At 42.9% G+C, this 26,365-nt stretch overlaps 1 protein-coding gene across 2 annotated transcripts in view; it reads right to left on the bottom strand.

The window, feature by feature from the left end:
• NELL1 (NEL-like 1 (chicken)) overlaps positions 1 to 16,056 on the bottom strand; it is a 1,454,777-nt gene extending 1,438,721 nt beyond the window's left edge. Inside the window, exons 1-2 of one of the 2 annotated variants that reach the window (XM_006865820.1) lie at positions 15,854 to 16,056; positions 4,586 to 4,714 (exon numbers count right to left, since the gene is read on the bottom strand). In XM_006865820.1, the coding sequence (XP_006865882.1) occupies positions 4,586 to 4,714; positions 15,854 to 15,908 (184 nt within the window). In that variant the 5' untranslated portion in view covers positions 15,909 to 16,056. The remainder of the gene's footprint in view (positions 1 to 4,585; positions 4,715 to 15,853) is intronic. The other variant, XM_006865821.1, reaches the window with a different exon arrangement.
• Between the last annotated feature and the right edge of the window lie 10,309 nt (positions 16,057 to 26,365).

Below are 26,365 nucleotides of genomic sequence, written 5' to 3'. Positions count from 1 at the left end.
GTCAAGGGAGAAAATCAAAGTGCAAGACCCTGTCCAGGGAGGCAGTGGCACCAGGGATGGAAGCGGAGACAATGATGTGGAGAGAAGGAGTGGCTGGGGACTCTGGACTCAGGAAGGGAAAGGGGCTCTGTGCTGGCAGCCAGGGAACAGGCATGCAGGGTATACCCTTCAGTTGTTTGATGGTTCATGCAGGGGATTGTAATCATTGCAATGAAATGAAGTACGATAGGATGAATGTAAAGATAATGTTCTCCCAGATAAACTAACACATAATTCACAATAAAAACTTTAAAAAAAAAAAAAAAAGCTTCAAGAGCTGATGAAATACAAATTGAAATCTTTCAACAAACTGATGTAGCACTAGAGGGGCTCATTCATCTATGTCAAGAAATTTAGAAGACTGCTACCAGGCCAACCAGTTGGAAGGGATCCAACAGAATGTGAAAATCATCCAACAGAATGTGAAAATCATCCAACAAATCATCCAAAATATTACAAGCAAGTAAAAATTTGCAGAAGATAATTCAAAAACAACAGCAACAGTACAGTGACAGATAGCTGCCAGAAATTAACGCTGGAATTAGAAGAAGCCATGGAACTAAGGATATCATTGCTGACATCACACTGATCTTGGCTGAAAGCAGAGAATACCAGAAAAGATGTTTATATTTGCTTTATTGGCTATGCAAAGGTTTTCAACTGTATGGATCGTGGCAAACTGCGGATAACATTGAGAAGAATGGGTATTCCAGAACACTTCATTGTGTTCATAAGGAACCTGTACACAGACCAAGAAGCAGTTGTTAAAACAGAACAAGGGGATCTTGAATAGGTTAAAATCAAAACAACTGTCCACCAGGGTTGTGTTTTTTCACCATACTTACTCAATCTGTTTGTAGAGTAAATAATCCAAGAATCTGGATTATATAAAGAAGAACATGGCATCAGGATTAGAGGAAGACTCATTAACAACCTGTGATATACAAATGATACAACCTTGCTTGCTGAACACAAAGAGGACTTAAAATACTTACTGATGAAGATCAAACACTACAGTCTTCAGTATGACTTGTACCTCGATGTGAAGAAAACAAAAATTGTCACAACTGGACTAATAAATAACATCATGATAAATGGAAAAAAGAGTAAAGTTGTCAGACTTCATTTTACTTGAATCCACTATCAACACTCATGGAAGCAGCAACCAAGAAATAAAACGACATTTTACCTTAGGCAAATCTGGTGCACAAGACCTCTTTAAAGTGTTCGAGAACAAAGATACCAGTTTCAGGACAAAGGAGCGCCTGAACCAAGCCTCAGGGTATTTTCAATAGCCTCATATGCATTCGAAAGTTAGACAATGAATAAGGAAGACCATAGAAGAATTGATGCATTTGAGTTGTGGTGTTGGAGGAGAATATTGACAGTATCATGGACATACAGAAAAACAAACAAATCTGTTTTGGAAAAAGTACAGCCAGAATGCTCATTAGAAGCCAGGATGGTGAGACTCTCACACTTCAGACCGATTATCAGGAGAGACTAGTCCCTGGAGAAGGAACTCTTACCTGGTAAAGTAAAAGGTCAATGAGAAAGAGGAAGCCCCACAATGACATGGATTGGCAATGACAACAGCAATGAGCTCAAGTACAACAATAATTGTGAGAATGGCACAGGGCCAGGCAGAGTCTCGTTCTGTTGTGCATTGGGTCACTGTTAGTCAGAAATGAATCAACAGCACTGAACAACAACAACAAAGACACTCAAAGACAAGTGTGGAGATCTACTTGTGAAAGATCACAGACTTGAAAATTCTACAGTGCAATTCTAACTCAGTACAACAGGCTTAAGTTATCAACACAGTATATATGTAAATCTTATCCCATAATGTTGGTTCAGTCATTCTAAAGTAACACTTTTGTTATCTTCATGAAAAGCTGAGTTAAAAGAACCCTACCAGGCATTTTCCTAGAGGAATATCCAGGCTGCTTTACTTAAATATCTGATGACAAACGCCCAAACTTGCAGATAGTACCCATTTGACCTAGCCTTGACAGCTTTGATAATCAGAACTCAACTAGAGGAAGATTTTTTTTTTTTTTTTAATTTTTTTGGTAAAGGAAACCACTGTAAAGTGCTACAATTTGATGAAATTGACCCATACTTATGGATGTAGTAGTTCAAAATACCAACTGAGAGGGAAGAAGTCTTCACATCAAATATCAATCCTAACCCCTCTGTATACAGGGTAGATAGGAACGAGCAACTTAGACACTGGCTACATAAAATGAGGGGGCAATAAAAGCATGAAGTTACTGGCTTACAAGTTTTCAAGAGAGAGTTTAGTTTAAGAGTGTGCAGGGGAAGGTAGAGTCCCCACTGAATAGTTTTCATCTTGTCTTAGACTGGTCTGGTGAAAAGAGATGAGGATAAGAAGCTTATGATTCAGTAGTGAGTAAATGTTATCATGACTAATTGTGACTGTCACAACTGTAAAGGTAAAAGTTTTATAATAAAAATGGGGAGTGGTTAATCTTAGAGTCCAGAAACAGAGGCTCTTAGGACCACCAAGGGAGAAGAGCACAAGTGGAATGTGAGACCTTATCCAGAGAGGCAGCAACAGCAGAGATGGAGGCAGAGATGAGGACATGGAGAAAGGGAGTAGCTGAGGACTCTGGACTCATGGAAAGAGAGGGACTGGGTACTGGCGGCCAGGAGGCAGGCTTGCAGAATGTGCCCTTTGGCTGTTTAAATTATTATAGATCCCTGAGTGTTTTTGTGTACATCCCCACCTACCTACTCCTCAACAAAACAAACATAGAGAATGGGAGCAAATACTGTTGAATGGTGATGCATGGAGGTGATTGTAATCATTGAAATGAAACGATGGTGTAAAGCTGATGTTCTCCCTTGTAAACTATCACTCAGTTCACAATAAAAACTTAAAAATGAATAAATAAATAAAATAAGTATCTGATGAGGCCACTCACCTGCTTAAACCTTCACAAAGGCCCCCATTCTTCTTAGAGTAGCAGTGTAGCTAACAGGCAGGGGTATGTTTAGCATAGTTAACAAGTACATGGCTACCCTCCTCCTATCAGAAAGGACACTAGTCATAATTGAGCAGTACAACAAAACCTGTGTGTACCAATAAAATATCCTTTCTGCCTACAGAGCCCTACAAAACCTAGCCTATCTCTGTGGACACTCACTGTCCTTCAGCCATGCTGGACATATTTCCATTGGTTTTTGGCTTAAGATCTTTACACATACTATTTCCTCTCTATGTGTCACCCTACCTCTCCTACACCAGGCTATTTCTTTTGTCAAACTTCTGCTACCATATCACTTTTTCAAAATAGCTTTTCCCTAGCTATCACCATCTCTCCACCCTAATTAAACCGTTTGTCATAGTACTACTCATTTGGCAGCCTATATATCCCTTCATTAAGTATACCAATTGTAACGATCTCTGTATTGGTCCTCTAATCCTTAAAATAATAATGTTGTTAAGTGATTCTGACCCATAGCAACCCTGTATAGGGTTTCCAAGGAGCAGCTGGTGAGCTTGAACCACCAAACTTGCAGTTCAAATGACTTTGCAGTCTGATGCATTAGCCCACAGCACCAGATGAATTATGATGTTGGTAAAGAATACTGAAAGTACCACGGACAGCCAGAAGAACAAACAAATCTGTTTTGGAAGAAGAACAGCCAGAATGCTCCTTCAAAGCTTGTATGGCAAGACTTCATTCTTGTTTTTGGATTTATTGTTAGATAGGATCAGTCCCTGGAGAAGGACATCATGCTTGGCAAAGTGGAGGGTCAGCAAAAAGGATGAAGACCCCCAACGAGATGGATTAACACAGTGGTTGCAACAATAGGCTCAAACATAGTAACAACTAAGGATGACACAGGACCACAATTCAGTCTGTTGTGCATAGGGTGGCTATGAATCGGAACACACTCAGTGGTACCTAACAACGATATATGAGGACATAGGCATGGTCAGGCTAAGTAGTTGCCCAACGTCTCAAAGCCAATAAGGGACAAGGCTGCAATTCTACCCATACAATCGGGTTCTGGACCCCTTCCTTTCAAGAATCAGTAAAGATTATACTGCCTTTATAAATGCATGTTGAGTGATTCAGTGAGCTGTAGTCCACTTTCTGGTGAGCAAACTCAAGTAAGCTACATCCCTGAGAGAATGCAATCATAATATATTCCTGTCTTTATGGTCTACCCATTAGATGAGATGTAAAGGTAGATACAGACATAAGTAATATCTAAGGAAATAGTCTGTAAAAATAATATGGTTTTCAAGGGCTTGGCAATTTAATTTCACTTATATCTCCACCAATCTGCCCAGGATAATATTTCAGTGCCAAACCATATGTCACAGCCTCACCTTCCATTGTCCCCTGTACCCTTCTGAACACCCCAGGCTCTACAGTTCTGAGTACTAATCACGGCAACAGTATAAGAGAAGTAGCAACAATGATCCCCACAAACAAACATATGCAGACACCCTAGATGGACAATACTCCCCAACTTCAGCCCCATTCAAAATAAGATGTGTCTTTACCTTGAAATAAAAATGCTTTGCTGGCATTATGCAGTCCCGACACCTGAGTGACTCCAAGCGTGGTGTTCACAAGATCCAGTTCTGTGATAATATCCATCTGAAGGTCAGGGTCCATCCCCAAGCTCACCACTGCAAAGAGACAAACAGCTGTTTCAGCTTAAAATGCAAACTGGCGGCAGTTAACAAGAAGCATCAGCAGCAATATGGAATATAGAGTAGAGGCTACTGAGAAGGGCGTAGCAGAGAACACAGGAAGCCAGTGATGGGAGCCTGGAGACCTCCTCTCCCAGTAGAGAAAAGGAAAGTGGTCCTTCATTTCATCACACCACTGTAGGTGGCACTTCAGGTTAGGAGTTGGGTTGCTAACCATAAGGTTGACAGTTCAAACCCACCAGTCACTCCAAGGAAGAAAGACAAAGCTGCCTGCTTCTGTAAAGATTTACAGTCTCAGAAACCCTACACAGGGTTAATATGAGTTGGAATCATCTTGATGGCAGTGAGTATTGGTTGATAGTTTCTTTGTAACTCTCCCCACCCGTATACCCAATTACGGATTCATAATTGTGTAATCAAAATCCCTGGGACCAAATCTATTTTAAAATTCAGAAGGCATCATATTTTTAAAAGGTAATATGGCCTATATGTAGTCCTGGTGTGGTGCTGTAGGATAAGCGCTGGACCACGAGGTCAGTTTGAACTACAAGGTTGGCAGTTCAAGCTCACCAGTCTTTCCTCAGAAACACTATACAGGGTTGCTATGAGTCAGAACCGACTGCATGGCACTTTAAACACAACAACAACATGGCCTATATACTACATTTGGCGTAACACAAAGTCTGGACCAACATCCCATAATCACATACATTCATATTTCTGGAGAAAAATTAGGATAAAGACTATAAATAATCTCACAATTGCTTAGGTCAAGTTTTTATCACCAATGAGTTCAGCTCCGGCTAGATTTTGCTGTTAGATAAGTTATGGAGAAACTGTGAGCTTGCAAGCTTTTAGGGGATCTGAGATATGCGGGTACAGGATTGTGGCCTTGTTCTTGTTTCACTAACGAAATATGATTCCAACACCACCAGTAACTACTTCCACCAAGCCCTCCCTATTTATCAGACCTCAATTCCCCGTGATAAAGAGGAAGGGAATGAAGAAGAGAAGGCTGAGGGACTGGCCATGAAGAATTCCCAGAATGATGGCTGTATGTTTCCATCTAAAAGGATTTCTGGATGGAGCATTATAGATACTCAATCTCCTAGTCCCGGAACCACCTAGTTACTTGTCAGAGAAAAAGCAAAACCCTGAGGACGTCGCTCACCCACGGGGTGTTGTGTGGAATGATTCACTCATGATTGCAAAGTGGTTTCCAACTATACAGATTAATACAGCTAGAGACCACCTTAAGAGACTGTGTTAAGCCATTCATAAAGGCTGGGTCTCTCTACACTTAGCATCTCAATACTGCAATTCTGATTGCGTGGTTAAAAATGTTTTAATCAGCAACAGCTGCTAACTCTTGCTTGATTATAATGCAGTCGCTGAGGGAAGAAATGGAGATCTCTCACCTAATTTATCCCAGAGAGACGGGTGTGAACCTAATGAGCTATCCCAACCTCAGATATCATCCCGCCTTCACCCCCTTGATTGACAGTACAGATTTGGAGCAGGGAATGTGCTGGATTCTTACTCTTTTCCTACCAGATAGCAGGGAACCACCACTTCAGCAATCTAGGCTTCTCTCAGGAGAAATCCTCCTCAAGTATGAGGGGAACGAGAACGCCAAGGAGGCACACACAGCTTGCAATAATCAACACCACATGAGATCAAAAGGGTAGCACTGTCCCAAGGATAAAGTTAGAAGGGTTAAGAAAATAGAAGGAATGGAACTAGGAAACACAAGGATGAGTGATGTTACACTGTGAGGATTGCAGTCAACAACATGACACAAAATGTGCATGAATTACTGAATGGAAAACTGATCTGCTCTGTAAACCTTCAACTCACAACAAAAAGTTAGGTAAAAAGAGAGAGAAGCTATCTTTACCAAGGAAGATAAAAAGTTTAAGGCCTGATGCTGTTTTACAAGTGCCTTCTCAGTTTTTATCGCTTCCTTCCCCTATTCTCCCCTGATCTAATGTAGTTTCCCTTCCAAATACAACCAGTTATGGGACCAGTTTACCCAAAGACAAGTCTTCCTTCCATTCATTCTGCATTCACCGATTTGGTATTTTTTTCTGATGGGTATGACTGTATGCTTGCTATGTAACAAACACACTGCTAGATACTGAAGGTGTCCTCATGAAATTTGCATTTCTGTAGGAAAGAGCAAAAGGAAAAAATAAAAAGATAATTTCAGACAGAAATAAATGGCATGAAGAAAATACAACCACATAATGAAATAGAGTAAACTTGGGTGGGGATCCTATTTTAGAAAAGGTGGTCAGGGAAAGTTCTTGGGAACTGAATTCTCAATGACTGGTAGAGTCAAATGGGAAGGTTGGGGGGTGGGGGGAGAACTTCATGGTTACAGAAAAGAGTTGGTGAAAACAAGGAACATATCTGAAATATTATAAGAATAAAGACTAAGCTAGTATGGCTGGAGCAGACCAAGCAAGGGAGAGAGTTTTTTGTTTTTTATTTTATTTAATAATAATAATTATAAAAGACTCCAAAAGTTAAGCAACAGCCAGATCATGATGCACAGCAACACAACAAGGAATTTGGATATCATTATCATAGCAATGGGTTATCAGTGGAGTTTTAAGGTGTATGTTTGGAGGAAGAGAAGTGGGATATAACATATGCTTTAAATACAACCCAATCTCAAATTGCATCCTACCTGCCTGATAGGGCTGATTCATAGACTCAGTTCACAAACATGGATCAAATACCTACTCTGTACCAAGAAGCACTGAGACAGATGGGCTTCAATCCACCCATGTCACAGCACTGGGAATCTCTTGCTGAAATGGTGACATTTGGCTCCAAGTAAGCTTGGATATCAGCAGCTCTCAGGTCTATGAAAGACAGATGCAGCAGACTCTGCACTCACCTTGAAAAGACAGGAAAGGAACTAATATATCAATTTGATCTATAGTGTTCTACTCCTAGATGGCAGAAATTAAACCAAGGGTGATGGCAGAGAATCTCCAAGCCAGTCTTTCTCCAGCCAGAGATTTGGAAAATGATCTGGGGAATGTGTCCTTAGCTGGACACAGAAGAAGGCATCATCTGCATAGTCCCTGTGTCCTGCAGAGAACCTGACCTACTAACTGGTCAATTAACTGATTAGAGGATGCATGGTCATACTTTGGGTGCAGCGACCTCAGAGCAGTCTGCATATCCAAGGATAGCAGGAGAGGATGGGGTGGCAAGCAGGCCAAGGAAGCTTTTTCAAGGGACTATGGCTGACTGACAATATGTCCAAAGTATGGGACCAGTCGCTGGAGAAATATATCATGTTTGGTAAGGTGGAGGGTCAGAGGCAGACCCCCAATGAGATGGATTGGCCAAGTGGCAGCACTGATGGACTCAAGCATGGCAACAGTAGTGGAGTTGGCCCAGGATCAGTGTTTCATTCTGCTGTGTATAAGATTGCTGAGTCAGTACCGACTTGATGGCACCTAACAACAACAATGGCTGACTGAAAAGAGCCTGGTGGTGCTATAGGATAAATGCTGCATTGCTAAACCACAAGATTGGTGGTTCACACCCACCAGTGGCTCCGAGGGAAACAGATGAGGCTGTCTATTACCGTACAGATTTAGTCTTAAATCCCCTAGATTGGGTCACTATGAGTCAGAGTTGATTTGATGGCAGTGAATGGCTGACTGAATTATTTACCTTATTTTCTCCTCCCTCCTGTATCCATAACTTTTGTCCCAAACTTTGAACCTGGTTCATTCTGGTGTGACCCCCTGCTGAGAATTTGCCTTTCCATACCAGGTATACTGAGTATGAATCCATAGCCTATATTTTAATTCTGGCAATCTTGTTTAAACGTAGATTCTAATTCAGTACACATGATGTTGTTGTTGTTGTTAAGTGCCGCCAAGTTGGTTCTGACTCATAGCAACTCTGTATAGGGTTTCCAAGAAGTGTCTGGTAGGTTTGAATTGCCAATCATGCAGTGCTTATCCTACAGAGTCATATCAGGATGGTAAATGCTCAGCGGAGGTTGAACCAAAATAATCCAATTCGAAGTTTTTTGTGGCTTTGAAGTTCCTTCCGCTCAAGTTGAAATAAACCTCTACCCCATTCCCAATCCCTTGACTTTGAACTCAACCTTGTAACTTGGTTTAGCCATTGGTATGCTAACAACATAAAACAAGTAGAGGCTTAAATGTACTGGTGAAATGAGTTGTTTTCTTGTACTTCCGTGATCAGAATAAGAATATGGCCCTGCTACCTTACTGGTCCTGTTGTGACGCTGGGGGTTAATGCACTAGACTGAAAAGTTGGCTTGAATCACAAGGTCGACAGTTCAAACTCACCAACCACTATTCAGAAACCCTATACAGAATTGCTATGAGTTGGAAACGACTCAACAGCACTTAACAACAACATCTCACTGATCCAAGGAGGATGGGACACACGGAACAGACACCTTACCGGAGGAGTTTAGGGCCAAGTCCTGATAAACCCAGTCTAGATCACCTAAATTCAAACCACCCTACAGGTACCTAAGCCAGAATAAATGAGTGTGGCTTTAAGCCCCTGAGTCTTAAGAGTAGCTGTGAACAGTGTTATTGCAGCAATAACTAAGTGACGCAGGGTCTGAAAGACCACTGCGATGGTCATCTTTAAGATGCCAAATCTCTGCAACTGGAAAATCACAAAACCCTGGTATGGTACTGTAGGATCAGTACTGGACTGCTAACCACAAAGTTGATGGTTCCAAACCACCAACTGCTCCTTGGAAACCCTATGCAGGGTTGCTATGTGTCAGAGCCAACTTGACAGCATTTAATAACAAACAATAATAAAAACGCACCCAAATTCATGAAGCTGGATTATATGAAAAACAACATGGCATCAGAATTGAAGGAAGATTTATTAACAACCTGCAATTTGTAGGTAACACAACCTTGCTTGCTGAAAGCAAAGAAGACTTGAATACTAAAGATCAAACACTACAGTATGTATTGCACCTCAGTGTAAAGAAAACAAAAATCCTAACACTGGACCAATAAATAACATAATGATAAAAGACTGAAATTGTCAAAGACTTTATTTTGCTTGGATCCACAATCAAGTGCTAATGGATGCAGCAGTCAAGAAATCAAAGGACATATTGCCTTAGGCAAATCTGCTGCACAAGGCTTCTTTAAAGTGTTAAAGAGAAAAGATATCAGTTTGAGGACTAAGGTAAACCCGCCCAAAACCATGGTATTTTCAAATGCCTCATATGAAAGTTGGACTATAAATAAGGTGGTGGTAGTAATGTGCAGTGGAGTCAGTTCCGATTCATAGGACCCTGCACAGGGTTTTTGAGGCTGTAATTCTTTACATGAATAAATAAGATTGTAGAATAATTTATGTATTTGGATTATGGCATTTGCAAAGAATATTGAAAGTACCATGGACTGCAAGAACAAGCAGAGCTGTGTTAGAAGAGGTACAGCCAGAATGCTCCTTGGAGGCAAGGATTGTGAGACATTGTCTCTCATACTTTGGATAAGTTATCAGGAGGGACCAGTCTCTAGAAAAGAACATCATACTCGGAAAAGTGAAAAGTCAGCCAAAAAGAGGAAGAACCTTAAGGAGATGGCCTGACGTAGTAACAATGGACAAAAAACAATGAGGATGGTGCAGCACTGGACAGTGTTTTGTTCTGCTGTGTGTATACTACGGTCACTATGAGTTGGAAACAACTCAAAGGCACCTAACAAATATCCACCCAAACAGACACTGCAGAACTAGCAGAACAACTCAATGGTGCCCTTAGAGCCCCATCTCCAAGTAGGAATACAGCACCCTCAATCCAGCAAGTACTGCAGAGTTGGTTCCAATTCATAACAACCCTGTATAGCGTTTCCAGGTTGTACATCTTTACAGGAGCAAAAAGCCTCATAAGCTTTCTCCTGTGAAGAAGCTGGTAACCTTGCAGTTAGCAGCCCTCTCGTAACCTACCAGGGCTCCTTAGAAAGTTCTGCAGGCAAGCACTAAACTAGGTGCCAGTTTCAGTTCACATTAACCCACAACGCCACACCAGGACTCCTTTGCACCCTTAGAAAAATGCTTCACTACTCAAAACCTTCATCAGCCGCTTCTCGGAAACGCTATATAGATTCACTATGAGTTGAAACTGACTAGCACTTAACAACTCAAAGTCTCAGTTCCCTGATCTGTAAAATGGGGTGATAATACCTGATATCCAGGCTCAGTGTTAACTATGTGAAGGCTTCTAGCAACCCAACTTGGTACCCTGCCAGGGTCTGTTGCAACTTTCCTAAGACTAGCTTTCCAGACACTGTCAGATCTGTAGTCCTCAACTCCACTGCCAATTGTACACTAGGCACAAAAGGCTCCTTCTTCCCAACTTCTCCTCAAGTAAAACTAACCTAGAAACACTTCTTACCCAGAGTTTGCTTTGTGAAATCTATATATTAAATCTATGTTCTCTGCCCACTTCCTTCCTCTTGACCTGCAAATGAAAGGGATTCCTAGGTTTAAAGATAATTGCATTGCTCTTGCTATAAAAACACTCAGTAAAATCAAAGCAAGAGAAAATAAATCCATTAGGCTTCCGGATATAGTGTTCTTCTCTCCCTTTAATTGGTCCTCTTCAGGATGAAAATGCCTCGTTGTAAAGGATAGCACTGCCTAGGGAATGAGAAAACCTATTAATAAGGCAGCATCTCCATGGCCTCCCCTGAAACTTGTGTAGTGTGAGTGTGTTGGTTTCATTCTTTTTTTCTTTTTTTCCTTTTTAAAAGTTTCAACTTTTCTTCTTCTTGTCCAAGCATGTTATACCTTTTCTTTCTAGGAAAGCTCTACTAACATGTTCTACTCTGGACATAACTGCTCTACAAGTGGATGGAGCTGGGGACTGGTATTAAGTAAGATAAAAAGCTTCTGAGGGTAGAAAAAGAATACCTGGAAAGCAGCAAGTCAGTATCACAGGCACCTGAGGCCCACTCTGGGGCTCAGCACTTCCCGCCTAATCTCCCAGCACACCTGCTGCAGGCGAGGATGCTGGCTGCTCCTTAGCATTGCCTAGGAAGTACTCAGGCCCAAAGGCCTCAGGGCCTACCTATGTATGGGGTCTGGGACCTAAACTCCAAGGCAACTCCTCCAACATCTGGTTCACTTCACATCTTATCTGTCTCATTGTCCAGACAAGCAGCTATTTCCCTGGTCCAAGCAGAGTATAATGATGGTGAAGATATGCTCAGCAACTCACAACCAACAGATGGGATTTGGGCCCTGGGGCTCCTACAAAGATTCTTAAAATCCCCAAAGCCAGGATGAGCATGTTCTATACCTGTTCCAAATTGTCCTAGATTTAAAAGATCACTAGAGGCTGGAGACTCATAGCCCCAGCTCCATTATCTAATTAATAATTAATAGACTGGAAGGTATGTTAGAAATACACTTTTTTTCTTTTCTTTAGCAGGTGCCAGCTAAAGACACTCACTTGTTACCTAGTGGCTCCCCAAACCTGTCCTGGAAACCAAAACAAACTGGAATGCTAGTGGGGGTTATAATCATTGAGCTTTATATTATTCATACCCTTGTACAAAAATAATCATAACATGGTTAATTACTGTTATGAATTGTTATTGTTGTTAAGTGCTGTGGAATCGGTTCTGACTCATAGCAACCTGTATGGGGTTTCTGAAGAGTTGCTGGTGGGTTTGAACTACTGACATTGTGGTTAACAGTTCAGCGCTTATCCTATAGCACCACACCTGTTGTTGTTGTTGTTGTTGTTATGTGCTGTGGAGTCAATTAGGACTCATAGCGACCCTGTACAGATTTCTGAGGCTGTATATCTTTATGGGAGCAGAACGCCTCATCTTTCTCCTGCGGAACAGCTGGTAGTTTCGAACTGCTGACCTTGAGGCTCGAAGCCCGATTTGTAACCACTACGCTACCAGAGCTCCTTACCCAGGACTCCATTATTACTGTTGTTGTTGTTGTTAGTGCCTAGTGCCGTTGAGCCTGTTCTGACCTATAGCAAACCTCTATATGGTTTCCAAGGAGCAGCTGGTAAGCTTGAACCACCGACCTTGCAGTTCAAACTGCAGTTAAGGCTTTGCAGTCGGTAGCCTTCTAAAATTTCATTATTAGTAAAGTACCTAAGGAACCCTGCCTGGTGGCTCAGTGGTTAAAATTTTGAGGGCTCATGAAAAGGTCAGCAGTTCTGACCCACCAGCTATTCTGAATCCACCAGCTGCTCCACAGGGGAGGAGATTTGCCAATCTGTTTCCATAAAGATTTACAGCTTTGGAAACCCTTTGGAGTTTGGAGCAGTTCTACTCTGTCCTATAGCGTCTGAATCAATTTGATGCCAATGGGTGGGATATACCTGAGAATGCTAAAATTATTTTTCTCCCTAAAATAACAACAACTGGAGAAAAGCACCTCTTACCCTTGACTCCACTTTACACTCTAAAGCAAGTTCCCTGAACAATGAGCAATTTAAGCAGCAGCATTTCCTTGTGACATCTATCATTAGATCTTTTCATATGTAACTACAACTGCACTGCAGTCCCCCGCTTTAATTAAAATGTGCCTGATATCATCTATTCATTTCCATTAAAAGGCGGGTGATATCTGAGCGGCTCACTAAGTGAACCACATGTTTATTTCATCTCAGACTGTTAACAGCCCAGACAACAATTGTCACACTTGACAAATAAACTTTCCAAGCTGGCGTTTGGATCCTGATAAACTTTACCTACCTAAGGAGAGAGGATTGATGTGCAATGCTGGGGGCTGTGGTTCTTACACAAATCAAAGAGACAACCCCAGAAAGCTGCTGTTCATACTCCATCCCCGTAATTTCTGATTCTTCTGATCATTTTGGTGTTGAACCGGTGACAAGTGGCATAGAAAACCCAAGCTCCCTAAGCAACAGTCACAATCAGTAGATCAGACCGTTTCATGCCTCCTTGCCTTTGCAAAAGCTGGCTCCTCTACCTGGTATGTCTTCCTCATTTTGTCCACCTGGAAAACAACAGTGAAAACTTTGCTTCATCTGGAAAAACACAACTTTCAAAAGGCACCTCCTAAATAAAGTCTTCCCAGACTACCAGCACCCCTTATCTGTATTCCTTTAATATAAATTTCTACTCGGATCCCTCCACCCTTCATAAACCCCTTTCCACCAAGTCAATTCCAACTCACAACCGCCCTTCATTGTATAGTAAAAATGCTTTCTAGTTTATATCTGAAGTCTCAAGTAATCTTTAAGTTCTTGGAAGTCAAGGACCAAGTCATTTCCTGTTTGCATAAACAATTCTGGCACCCAGAAAGACTCACTGTTTGTTTAATAAAGGAATAAATACATGAATGAATCGTCTTTACAAGTCTTTTTACAAGATTTAAAGGTGACTGGGGGTGGGACCGGGAAGCAGCCTGTGTTTTTTAAAAGTCTCCCTACACAAGTAATGTGCTCAGGAGACTCAGTTCACCTCCCCATGGGAGCACTTTTTGGCGACACTTCAAGAGTAATGAGAACAAAGGATTTGTGCATATTCAGTCTTAAACTGCACTTGGGGGTGTGAAATCACCCCTACACAGACAAGTTTCTGTCTTTTGTTCCTCTATAAGGTGGATCCACCATCAGATCCTCCTGGTGCAGGGCAAGTAGCTCAGCCTCTCCACTAGCCTCACCAGTCCTGATCTTCTCGGGACGTTTTCGTTCAAAAGTGTTCTTGGTTTTAAAAGACTAACGCATAAACTAGTGAAACAACTATTCTAAGTTGGACTGAGCTATGGTGTCTTCGCCTGGGAAGCTCGATGGAAAGAGAGGGAAAGCAGAGGATTCCTTTTGTCCCTGGGAGAAGTCCACACCCCTATGCTCTTCGATTAAGCAAAGGGAAAGCCACTGCCCACTCAGTCCTGGGGAAACGCAAAGGCCGGCAGAAAGCTCCCAGACGCCCAACTCTCGGATTCTCTGGCAGACTAACAGCCAAACAGGGGAGCCTGGGGCTCAAGTGGAGGGAACTTTTGAGCCAACCAAGCTTCGGATCTCCTCCCCAGCGGTCTCCACACAAACTTGCTCCTCCGCCTGGGAATGAAGGAATGCCTCTAGAGAAAAGAAAGGAAGGGGTATGGGGCCAGGGGAAGATGATGACACGATTCTGGGGTACAAAGTGGGTAGCGTTCTCTGAGGGTGGCTGACATATTTAAAAAAAAAAAAAAAAACCCAACCCCTCCCCTCATCTGCGGTCCCCATTTTTGCCATTTCCTCCCATCCTCCCAGCATCTATCAGCCGGATGGAGAAGGCTGCAGCTAGCCGGTCTCCGAGTCCCAGGGGACACGGGGGAGGGGAGGTAAGGAGGTGCGCTTTGAATCCCCACAACTGCGTCTCCGGTAGTAGAGCGAAATAGGGACTTGAGACAATTACCCCAGTTATCCTTGCTACCCGCTCCCGAGCCCCCAACCTGCGATTATTACAGGAAAGAGCAGGTTTGGAGCTTGAGAAAATCCACCCGGATGGTCTCCACTGGTTCAATTCTCAAGATAATTGCTCGCCCAACCCTAGGGGCTGACAGGGAAGAATCCAGAGCGGATGAGAAGAAACCGCTGAATGCCTGGGTTCGTCCGCAGCTCTCACCCCTGGTCCGGGTCGCGCCCACGGGCCGGAAGCGCTCGCTCTGCGGGTGCGCCGCGTGGGGCTGCCCCTTCCTGGCCCCGCGGGGAAAGCGGTGCCAAGGCACCTCTCAAGTTGAGAGGTGCGGGCTCGCCGGCCAGCCCAGTTACGGGTTTCGACTACCCAGGACGCTGGAGCCGATAAAGAGCAGCAAGAGGGTGTGCCCCCTAGGCCGCGCCCCTTACTCGTGCGTCCTCGGGGCGAGTCCCCTGGCAAGGGGTACTCGTCGGGGACATCTTCCAACCCTTGAGCCCCACTTCTCATTCTTTTACCCCGAGCGGGACAGAGAGATCCAAGGGACCACCCAGACCACGGTGCTCCGCCCTCTCAAGGAACAGCACAGAGCTTGGCTCCCAAGTCTCCTGACGCCCTTGTGGGAGCTTGGCACGCCTGTGGGGCTCCCCCTTTCCCTGAAACCCGACACAGTCGTGCTTACCTGTCCTGGCGGAGCATACATAGAACCACGCAAGTAAAATCACATCCAACGGCATCGTTCCCAAAGGGTCCCGCTAAGCGAGGCGAGCCGAAGCCTGAAGGAAACAAATTCGCCTGGATGCCGAGGCGCGCGGGGATCGGAGCCGCCAAACTTGCTAGCGTGCGGTGGGGGAGGTGGCTCCGGAGCGATGGGTGCTGCGCTCGGGGATCGCGCTGGGAAAGGCGGCCCTGGCCGCCCCGCCCCCCCACCCACCTACCACCACCACCACCACCACCACCACCGCAGGCGGTGGCAGCTGCGGGTTCTGGCTCCGGTCGGGTCCCCGGCTGCAGCTGAGCTCGGCTTGGGTCTAGGGTGGGATTGCGACCACTCTGGCAGGTTGTGCTCAGCGCTTGGAGCCGATTGAATTCACCTTCGCCCACCGAGCTACAAGGATCAGAACGGCAGATGCTGCAGCTGCTACCTCCGGGAGCCCCAGGGCAGGAGTCCCAGGATCTTCGACCGAAAGGGAGGAGCTGGAGGTGTGCGGTGTCCCCGCGGCTTCACGCGCAGCAGCCCCACCGACCTGCCACCCCGACTAGCGCGGTCTGTGCCTCGGCGTCACGCTGGGGACTGCCGAAGTTGGCACAGTTCATTCTGGCTGAGTCGAGGAGCCGCCGAACCCTAGAGGGTGGGCGTTTTTCCCCCAGGAACCCAGACTGAGGCGACGTCACGGAGTGCACCAGACCCCTCCCCAGAAAATAGTTACTAAGGAGTCACTCTGACAATTGTGTGCGTTGGGGTGGGTACGGACTTGAGGGGTGAGATGGTAACTGAATCTGCCTCTACCACCTGTACCTCCTGCCTCCTCTTCCCAGGTGGGCCCCTGTGGTTGGGTCTGTGCTTTGGGGGTTAAGGGAAAGGGTGCAGAAAATGGGTCCCTGAGTGGAAGGGAGCTACAGTTGGGGTTTGGGGAGTATATGCAAACCTGCCGTTCTACAGGGCAAATGCTGCCACATAGGGGAAATTCTTAATCATTTCTTTTCCTTGCATATCTTCCTTGATGGTTTTGTCAAAAAGTGCCTCCTCTCCTTTTATAATCACATTTTAGGATCTGTTGTAATTTCTCTGGGACACAACCGCTCCTCAACCCCAATGCCTTTCCCAGGAAAGAAAAGCTGGCCACTGTTGGTGGCTGTGTACAAGGAGAGAGAAGGAGTCTTCCTCCTATGAGACCCTTTCTGCGCAGGTCCTTCCTTGTAAAGCGCTCTCAGGTTTGAGACCTCCCTCCCACTTCCTATTTATCACACTTTCATCCAAGATTGTTATTTATAACTGGGATGCAGTCATGAAATCAGAGATGACAAATCCTCTGATTTATATCAATTGAACCCCACATAATTTAAAACTCCCCAGTTTACTTACTTGCTGGCTCTTCTCTTTCTCCATCTGCCCCCACACCACTTTGGTACTCCAACAGAGATCCCAGAAGAGAAAAGAGAAACTTCATCCAACAGCCTTTCCTCATTTCAGTAGTCCAGAATCCTCTTTACTAATAAGTCACTGCCCTCCTCACTTCATGCAGTCCTAATTCACATATCCCAAAAACACTATATGACTATAATTCCAAGAGCCTCATTGGGGCCACTAAATTAGCAGCACAATTTATGAAAAAAAAATTTGTCTGCATGCCCTATTTTTCAGTTGTTTCTATATGCAAGCATCTGTCTCACTCTGCCTTTCATATAGTGGTTCCTTGGCAGGAGAAAAAGAAACTGAAAAAGTGGTCCATTCAGGCTTCTGACAGCTGAGGTGAGAGAAAGGAAGTCAAGAACTGGACAGCACACTTCAGAACTTGAGCTAAAAGATGAAGAGGTCAACAGATGGCAAGACTCAACTAATTCTCCAGCTCTACAGAGATTCAACTCGACTCCAGCTCAGAAGGGAATCTGCCTTGACTCTGCCTTCATTACAGAACCTGGATTTTTCTGTCTGCCTGAAGCCTGGTACATGTGAAAATCACACACCTTGCAGAAAATAGGATTCCCTAAGTCTACTTGGGTGTTGTGGCCAAGGACATACAAGGCATGTTAAGTTGTGAGAGCCATACCTCCTCTCTCTTCAACAGTTTTAAATTCACCTCAGCAAGAGCAGCTTCTAATAGCTTTGAATTGTTTTCATGGCCCTTTTATTGATCACAGAATTCCAAGAATCCCCAAAGCCACAGCCATCCCAACAAAGGAAAAAGGTGGTCTGGGTGAGACCTTTAGAGCTCTCTATCTTAAAGTCTTAAAGTCACTGTGTAATTAGTTGATCCTGTGGGATGAGGCTTTTAGCTTATTCCATTAAAATATAAAGCAAGACATATGTTCTGCCATAGCTTTGCAGCATCACATCCATTAGCAGTAACAAGAGTTAATCTCAACAAGGTCATAAATCTTTCCCAGATAACTAAAGACTTCAATCGCCTCCTATAAGTACATTTCCTTTTTTTTTTTTTTTTGAGGGGGCAGGGAGAGGCTATTCAACACTTTTCAGGAAAACAGTTTATTGACAGCAATGACAATAATCAGCTATGCAACCTAGCCATAATCAATACAATTATTTTCATCACACCTAAGCCCCCTTTATCATAATCAGAAGGAGTCCTGGTAGGAAGCTTTCTGCTTCTGTAAAGATTTACAGCCTCAGAAACCTACATAGGGTCACTGTGAGACGGAACCAATCAGCACCCAGCCGCAGTAGTGGCTATCCTCATTGATACAATTGTTTGGAATCCTGGTGTGGTGCTATTGGATAAGCACTGAACTGCTAACTAAGGTTAGCAGTTCAAACCCATCAACCACTCCTCAAAATCTCAACAGCACCTAACAATAGCAAGTCTCCTTCCTCCTGACCCCCAGCACCCTACCACAACCACTAATTAGCTTTGTTCTCTGTAGATTTTCCGTTTCTTGTCTTTTTATGTAAGTGCAGTTTGAGAATGGGGATGCTGAATGTGTACGTTTGTTTGGCTAAAGTAACTGTCACAGAAAAACCAGGTGTTTAGTCAATCCTAACTCAAGGTGACCCCAAGTATGATAAGGTTTTCAGTGGCTAATTTTTTTAAACTAGATCATCAGGCATTTTTCCTCAAGGCACCTCTGGGGTGACTTAAACAGTCAGCTTTTCTATTAGCTACTAAGTTTTCTATTAACTACTAATCATTTGCACCACCCAGTGACTCCACTTCATAGGAAAGGCCCAGCAGATTTCTACAGCGGCAGTATCGGGACCACAAGACTGTGTATGCGCTCCATGGTACAATATTGAACCTGTGCTCACTGGAGGCAGCAACAAGACTTGGTTCACCTAATGCCATCTCCCAAGTCCACCCAGCCTCCCTCCATGGTTCCTCTAGGAGCCATTGCCTTCCTCTGATCATCCTTCTGTCTCTTCTTGACCCTTAAATATTAAAGAGCCCCAGGGCTCAATCCTCAGTCCTCCTCTTGGTGCTCATACAGCCTCATGACTTTAAATACTGCCTATACAAGAATGGGGAGTCCTGATGGGGTGCTTCAGGTTAATGCAACAAGGTCAGCGGTTCAAGCTCACCAGCCACTCCTTGGAAACCCTATGCAGGGTCACTATGAGTCAGAACCCACAACATTTAACAGCAATACAAGAAGTTCAGCCTCTCCTCTGAACCCCAGGTTTATTTCTCCAACTACCTCATTGGCATCTTCAAGATAATTGGCCACATTACCAAAATTTGAAACTTTCCTGCTTCAAAGGACACCATCAAGGAAGTAAAGAGATGACACATAGAGCAGGAGAAAATTTGTACAAATTATGAATCTAATAGGTACTTATATCTAAAATATATAAAGAACTATCACAAATCAATGATAAAAACAACCCAATTTAAAAATGGGTAAAGGATTTTAATAGATATTTCTCCAAAAAAATTTATAAATGAAAGAAAATATACAAATAAAAAATGTTCAACACCACAAGCCACAAGGAAAATGGAAATCAAAACCACTTCACACTCACTTTGTTGTTAAGTGCCCTGAAGTCAGTTCTGACTTATAGTGACCCTGTACAGGGTTTCCAAGGAACAATGGGTGAGTTTGAACCATGGACCTTGCAGTTCAAACTGACCTTGTGGTTCAGTGCTTATCCTACAGTACCACATCAGGACTCCACACACTAGGATGGCTATAATAAAAAAGACAGACAATAATACCACATGTTGGCCAGTATGTGGAGAAAATACACTACTGATGGAGATGTAAAATGATGCAAGTGCTTTGGAAAAAAGTCTACCAATTCCTTGAATGGTTAAACAGAGTTATCACAAAATCCAGCAGTTTCACCCCTTGGTATATACCCAGGAGAAATGAAATATATTTCCATACAAAAATGTGTATATGAATGTTCATAGCAGCATTATTCATAATAACAAAAAGGTTCATCAACTAGTGAATGGATGAATGAAATGTAGTTTACCCATACAATGAAATATTATTCACCAATTTTTAAAAAGTAAAAACATGCTACAACATAAATGAACTTTGAAAACATTATGCTAAATAAGAAAAAGCCAGTCACAAAGGATTACATACTGTCTGATCCCATATATACGAAATATCCAGAATTACTAAATCTGTGGGTTAATGTGCTAGATTGCAAGGTCTGTTTGAACCACAAGGTTGATGATTTAAGCTCACCAGCTGGTCCTCAGAAACCCTATATGCAGGGCTGTTATGAGTTGGCACTGACTTGACTGCACTTAACAGCAACAACAAGGTCGATTTGAACCACAAGGTTGGAGGTTCAAACTCACCAGCAGCTCCATGGAAATCCTACACAGGGTTGCTATGAGTCAGAACCAACCTGACAGCATTTAGCAACAACAGGTCTGTTCTCAGGAAGATGATCCTGGTGATGCTGTGGTTAAAGTACCTAGCTGCTAACTGAAAGGTTGGTATTTCAAACCCACCAGGTGCGCCACAAAAGAAAGATGTGGCAATCTGCTTCCAGAAAGGGTATTGTTGTTGTTAAGTGCTGTCAACTCAGTTCTGACCCTGTATAGGGTTTCTGAGCTGTGGCTGGTAGGTTTGAACCACTGACCTTGTGGATAGTAGTCCAGTGTTAATCCTATAATGCCATATCAGTAACTGTGAAAATAATTTTAAGCAGTGATCTTATATAAGTTTTAGAAAGCAGATTTGGCTTCTGGAAAAGACTAACTATATGTGGCAAGAATGGAGACAGAGAGAACACTTGGGAATCTAGAGCAATAGCCCAGGGAAGAGATAAGGGTGAATTGGAAGAGGGTATGAATAGACCTATAACCCAAAACCATGCCCATTGCTGTTGAATGGATTCCAACTCTTAATGACTGTATAGAACAGAGTAGAACTGTTTCATAGGGTTTTCAAGGCTGTAATCTCATAGTCTTTTAAGATTACCCTGTGAAACCCCTATGGAGCTGTTCTATTCTGCTCTAGAAGGTCATTAAGAATTGGAATCCACTCAATGGCAATGGGCATGGTTTAGAGTTGTAGGTCTTTTCCTGCCCTCCTCTGACCCACCATTATCTGTGGCACTATAAAATCAGCACTGGACTGTGAACCACACGGTCAGCAGTTCAAACCCACCATCTACTCCTTGGAAACCCTATACAGAGTCACTACAAGTAAGAATAAGTAAGTAATGGCACTTAACAACAACAACAGGCTATTGCCATAGATTCCTAAGTGTTCTCTATGCCTCCATTCTTCCTCTTATAATTAGTGTCCCCCAGAAGTCATAATCTGCTTTCTAAAAAGTGTATCAGATCACTGCTTAAAATTCCTCCCAGTTTCCCACTACATTTTGGAAAAATCCAAACATCTTACAAACCATACTGCTCATCTTCCCAAGTCTCTTCCCACTCTCCCCTCATTCACTCTAGACCAGATTTCTTGCTGTCTCTCAAATATTCCAAGTTTATACCCATCTTAGATTCTTGGTACTTGATGCTCCCTCTGTCTGGAACATCTTTTCCATGAATCTTTGCATGGTGTACCCTTCTCATAACTTAAGTCTCTGCTCAAATGCTGGCTTTTCAAGAAGGACCTACATAAAGAAGCATCTCACTTCAACCCCAACTCTATCCCTTTTCCCTGCTTGCTCTTTTATAGTTCTTATGTGAAATTATATGATTCATTTTTTACTTATTTATTGTCTGTCTCCCCCACTATATAATGCAAGCTCAACAAGGATGGGAATTCAGGTTTTCTTGTATACCACTGTATCTCTCCATCTAGAACAGTGCCTGGCATATATTAGGAGCTTAATAAGTATTTGTTGAATAAATAAATCAGTGAATACTCTTCCTGGAGGCAGTCTGGAAACTGACACTTCTTATTGGTCATTAAATTGTCAGAACTACCACAATCCCATTGATCCTCGGAGCTGCTCTATTTGAGGCAGCAAATCACCAAGAAAAAGTCAAAAGGACTTGTTTTTATTATCCAAACAAAATCCATGAGCTAGAGGCAGGTCCAAGCCTAGCAGACTCCCTGTCACAATTAAATCCGTTGCCACTGAGTCAACTCACATGTTGTTCAATCAGTTTTCCCTTGACTGATTTTTACAAAGTAGGTTGTCACACTTTTTTTCTGATGTATCTCAGGGTACACTACCAAGGGACATGTCCTAATTCCCCTCCCCAAGCCATTCTCCTTGGTCTAGCCATTCAACTGCTTCATGCTTATGGAGATGATCAACACATAACAACTTTTCCCATAAAACTGGGGTAGAAATGAGGGAAGAATGCCAATTTGCTGAAAGAACCTTAAAAAAAAGTATAAAACACCCCAGTTGCCTTTATAAATGTAGTAGCCCCAATGCTTTCCAGAACTATGCAAACCCAACATGGGTGTCCATTTTTATTTCTAAAATGCACTTATAAAGAGGAGTTGGAAGAATGCATTTTTGCACAGACCTCTGTTTCTATATGAATAAAAATGTGCTCTCTACTTCAATTACAACTATCAACCTCATTGGCATCCAAATTAGAGGGATCCATATTTTGTTCTGGTGTGGCGCTGTGGGTGAATACACCAGACTGCAAAGCCATTTGAACTGCAAGGTCCGCAGTTCAAACTCACCAGCTGCTCCTTAGAAACCCTATACAGGTCACTATGGGTCATAATCGACTTGACAGCACTTAACAACAACAACAACAACATTTCTGTTAGTTAACTATTGTCCTTCTGTCTTGTGATTTCAAATACTCTTTCTAGAAGAACAAAGCTAGGTATATATCTGCGAGAAGATAAGTAGAAAAACCTATAGATAGACATATAAAGGCATCTCATAATTGTTTAGATAGAAGCTTTATAATCTATAACACCAATAATGCTGCTAAGTTTCATGTTTTTCTGACATTTAGTGTGCATATACTCAGGTTTTGTTACATACCAATTAAGTACATGTTGTCCATTCTAATTGGCCAGGCAAAAGAGGACAAGCTACCTTCTAATAGGCCCTCAAATCAGGTAATATTGAAGAGGCAATCTGACTGCAGAGTCTATGCATGTATCATCTTGTGGAGATGAAGCCTGTGAATTCAAGTTCTTGTCAGAAACCATTAAATAGCAGCCTGCTTTTCTGCCTAAGATCTGAACCAGTTGATAAATAAGACAAAGGGTCAGCAGAAGGCCAAAATCTCACCTTTATTAATATAGAGACAGTATTAGAAGAACATAGCTGATATGCTGGCCAAATGAATTGGCCATCTGTCCTCCCTCCAGGCTGAATCTTGGCACAGCCACCTGCTCACACTGATCAGCATGAAGAAAGAAAGAGACCTCATTGAACAATGAGGACCAATGGCTATCGTCTTCCTCTATGAAGTGGTGGTAGTGGTGGTGATGGTTATGTGCTGTGGAGTCAGTGCCAACTCATAATGACCCTTTCTGAGGCTGTAAAACTTTACAGGAGCAGAAAGCCTCATCTTTCTTCCACAGAGCTTCTGGTTAGTAGCCCAGTTCATAATCCACTCAGCTACCAGGGTCCTTCTCTATAAGGTAAGGGTTTAAAAAAAAAAAAGGCTAGGAGTGTTTAAGAAAAATCCTTCACCATGGAAACAAAAATTATAGGGAAGAGACAATGCCCTCAATCAGCTTTTAAACCTGGGTCAGCTCCTTCTATCCCCTAGTGGTCCTAAGCTGCCCACAAAGAGCTCACCTCACCTAGGTCGTCTTTTTCAGGCCTTAAAATCATCCTTTATTCCGAGTAGAAGTCCCATGTGTTCTGTGCTGTTACAGCACAATTAGAAGGAAGGTATCCTTTTAAACTTACTCACACTGAGGTAGATATGAAGCATTATTTTTTAAAAGTATGAATTCCACAAGCAGGCAGCTTGGAACAAAGTAATGAACATCTACTGATTACATTTCAGGCCACAGGATGATGCAACGGGAGAGAGATTTTTGAGCTAAGACAGCCTACTCTAGTTATATAGGTAACACCCTACCACATGAGACTGGCCCTGCTCAGCCACAGAAAGCAGAAATGATCATTTCTAATGCTCTTGGACTGCTTTCCAGAATCACAGACCGTAACAATTCTCCTGGACAAAAAATGAATATTAAATTCATCCACATTTCCCATTATTTCCTTAGTCTCCTCTGGGTCATCTATTTTACTGGGGAAGTTCATTTCACAAGCTGTATCAATAAGGATTCTATCTGGATTCATGTAAAAGGAACCCCCCTTCAATTAAAAGAACTTAAATAAATGTTTAATACTCTCTTAAGTAAAGAATTCTAGTGGCTCCATGAAATCCTCAAGGACCCAGGCTCCTTGCAGATTTTTGCTCTTCCATCCCTAGGATGTGATTCTTATCCTTATCGTTCAATATGGCTGCTGGTACTCCAGCCATTACATCCACATTCCAGGTAGCAAAATATGGAAAGGAGTGAAGAGTGTGCTTAGAAATTCCACACATCACTTTCATTTATATATGGGCAAAACTATTCACATAGTCATTCCTTATGTATCTATTAGCTATTGCTGTATAACCACCACAGAGTTTCAGTGGCATACAACATAAAGCACCTTTTCTGACATGGCTCTGTGGGCTAATGCGTCAGACTGCAAAGTCGTTTAAACTGCAAGTTTGGTGGTTCAAGCTCACCAGCTGCTCCTTGGAAACCCTATATAGGGTTGCTATGGTCGGAATTGACTCAATGACACTTAACAACAACAATATATGAAGGTTGGCTGGATTTGAACTCCTCCAAGTTGACTTCAGTCAGGCTGTTGTACTTTAAGGTGCAGTGCTGACGTAATTTAAAAACTGACTGTCATTTTTTCTGGGTAGCCACTAGGCCACCCAGAATATGTTCTTCCCATGGAAGTCACAGACAAAAGAGTGAATAGAAATAGACAAGAGCTCGTAATACCTAGGCTCAGAACTGGCACACTTTCACTTTTATTCATGTACCATTGGGCATAGCACAGATGCAAGGCCAAGCTCAAAGTCAAGGGACAGGAAGTACAGTCTGCCCACAGTGAGATCCCAGCAAGACTGTGGATTCAGATTAGGACAAAGAAGCAGGACCAGTTGATGTTGTTGTATGCCATCGAGTCGATTCTGACTCGTAGTGACCCTGTATAGGGTTTCCAAGGAGCAGCTGGTGAGCTTGAATCACTGACCTTACATTTCAAATGACTTTACAGTCTGATGTATTAGCCCACAGGGCCATACCAGGACTCCATCGGACCAGTAGTCAATCTATTATTACCTGGTTTTAAGGGATCTGGGAAATGTAAAATCAGGGATGCTATTCAAGGAAAGGAGAACCAAAATTTGGAGGCAATTATTAGTCTTTGCCACATACCCTAATATTGTACCAACTTTGCAGTATATCAATATTGTATTAGTGCAAATTCATCATACTTCCTACCTTCAGTTCTGGATACTGTGTGTGCACAATGATGGAGCATTCACACAAAGGTGAGAAAAGGAAGGGAGGGTTCTTAGAGAGGATCACGGGAATGAGCTTAGCAACACTGTCTCCTGCTGAGCAGATGGGGCTGAAGGTTTTTTGTTGTTGTTGTTGTTGTTAATATGAGCTATCTCAAAGCTGGGGCCAAGAAAGTTCAAAATTCATGTAGCCTTAGAAAATGGGGCCCATGCCTCTCTCTTGGAGTGTCTCCAAAACATGAACAAGGAAAGCCACACAGTGGAAATAGCAGTCAGATTATAACAAATAAGCACATCCCTCACAAATACCTCCTGAATTCCTCAGCCTCCATTTCTTAAATGAAGGCAAGAGGAATCAAATTGTGGATAAAAATATTCAGCTACCCTGAGTCTCTGAGCCCCTGTCCCAATGTTCCCTGATGCCCTGACAGCTCCCCTAGATCCCAGGCTTCATGATGCAGCAATGGACACCCATCAAGACTGGAAACTCCAAATAATATCTCATGGGGAGGGAATAGTCTCTTCAACAGATGGTGCTGGCAGAACTGGAAAATGATATGCAAAAG

The sequence above is a fragment of the Chrysochloris asiatica genome, unplaced genomic scaffold (genome assembly GCF_000296735.1).
Source record: "Chrysochloris asiatica unplaced genomic scaffold, ChrAsi1.0 scaffold00083, whole genome shotgun sequence".
NCBI classification, from domain to species: domain Eukaryota; kingdom Metazoa; phylum Chordata; class Mammalia; order Afrosoricida; family Chrysochloridae; genus Chrysochloris; species Chrysochloris asiatica.
Note: the sequence above shows the minus strand (reverse complement) of the source record. Positions and strands in the feature narration are given on the sequence as shown.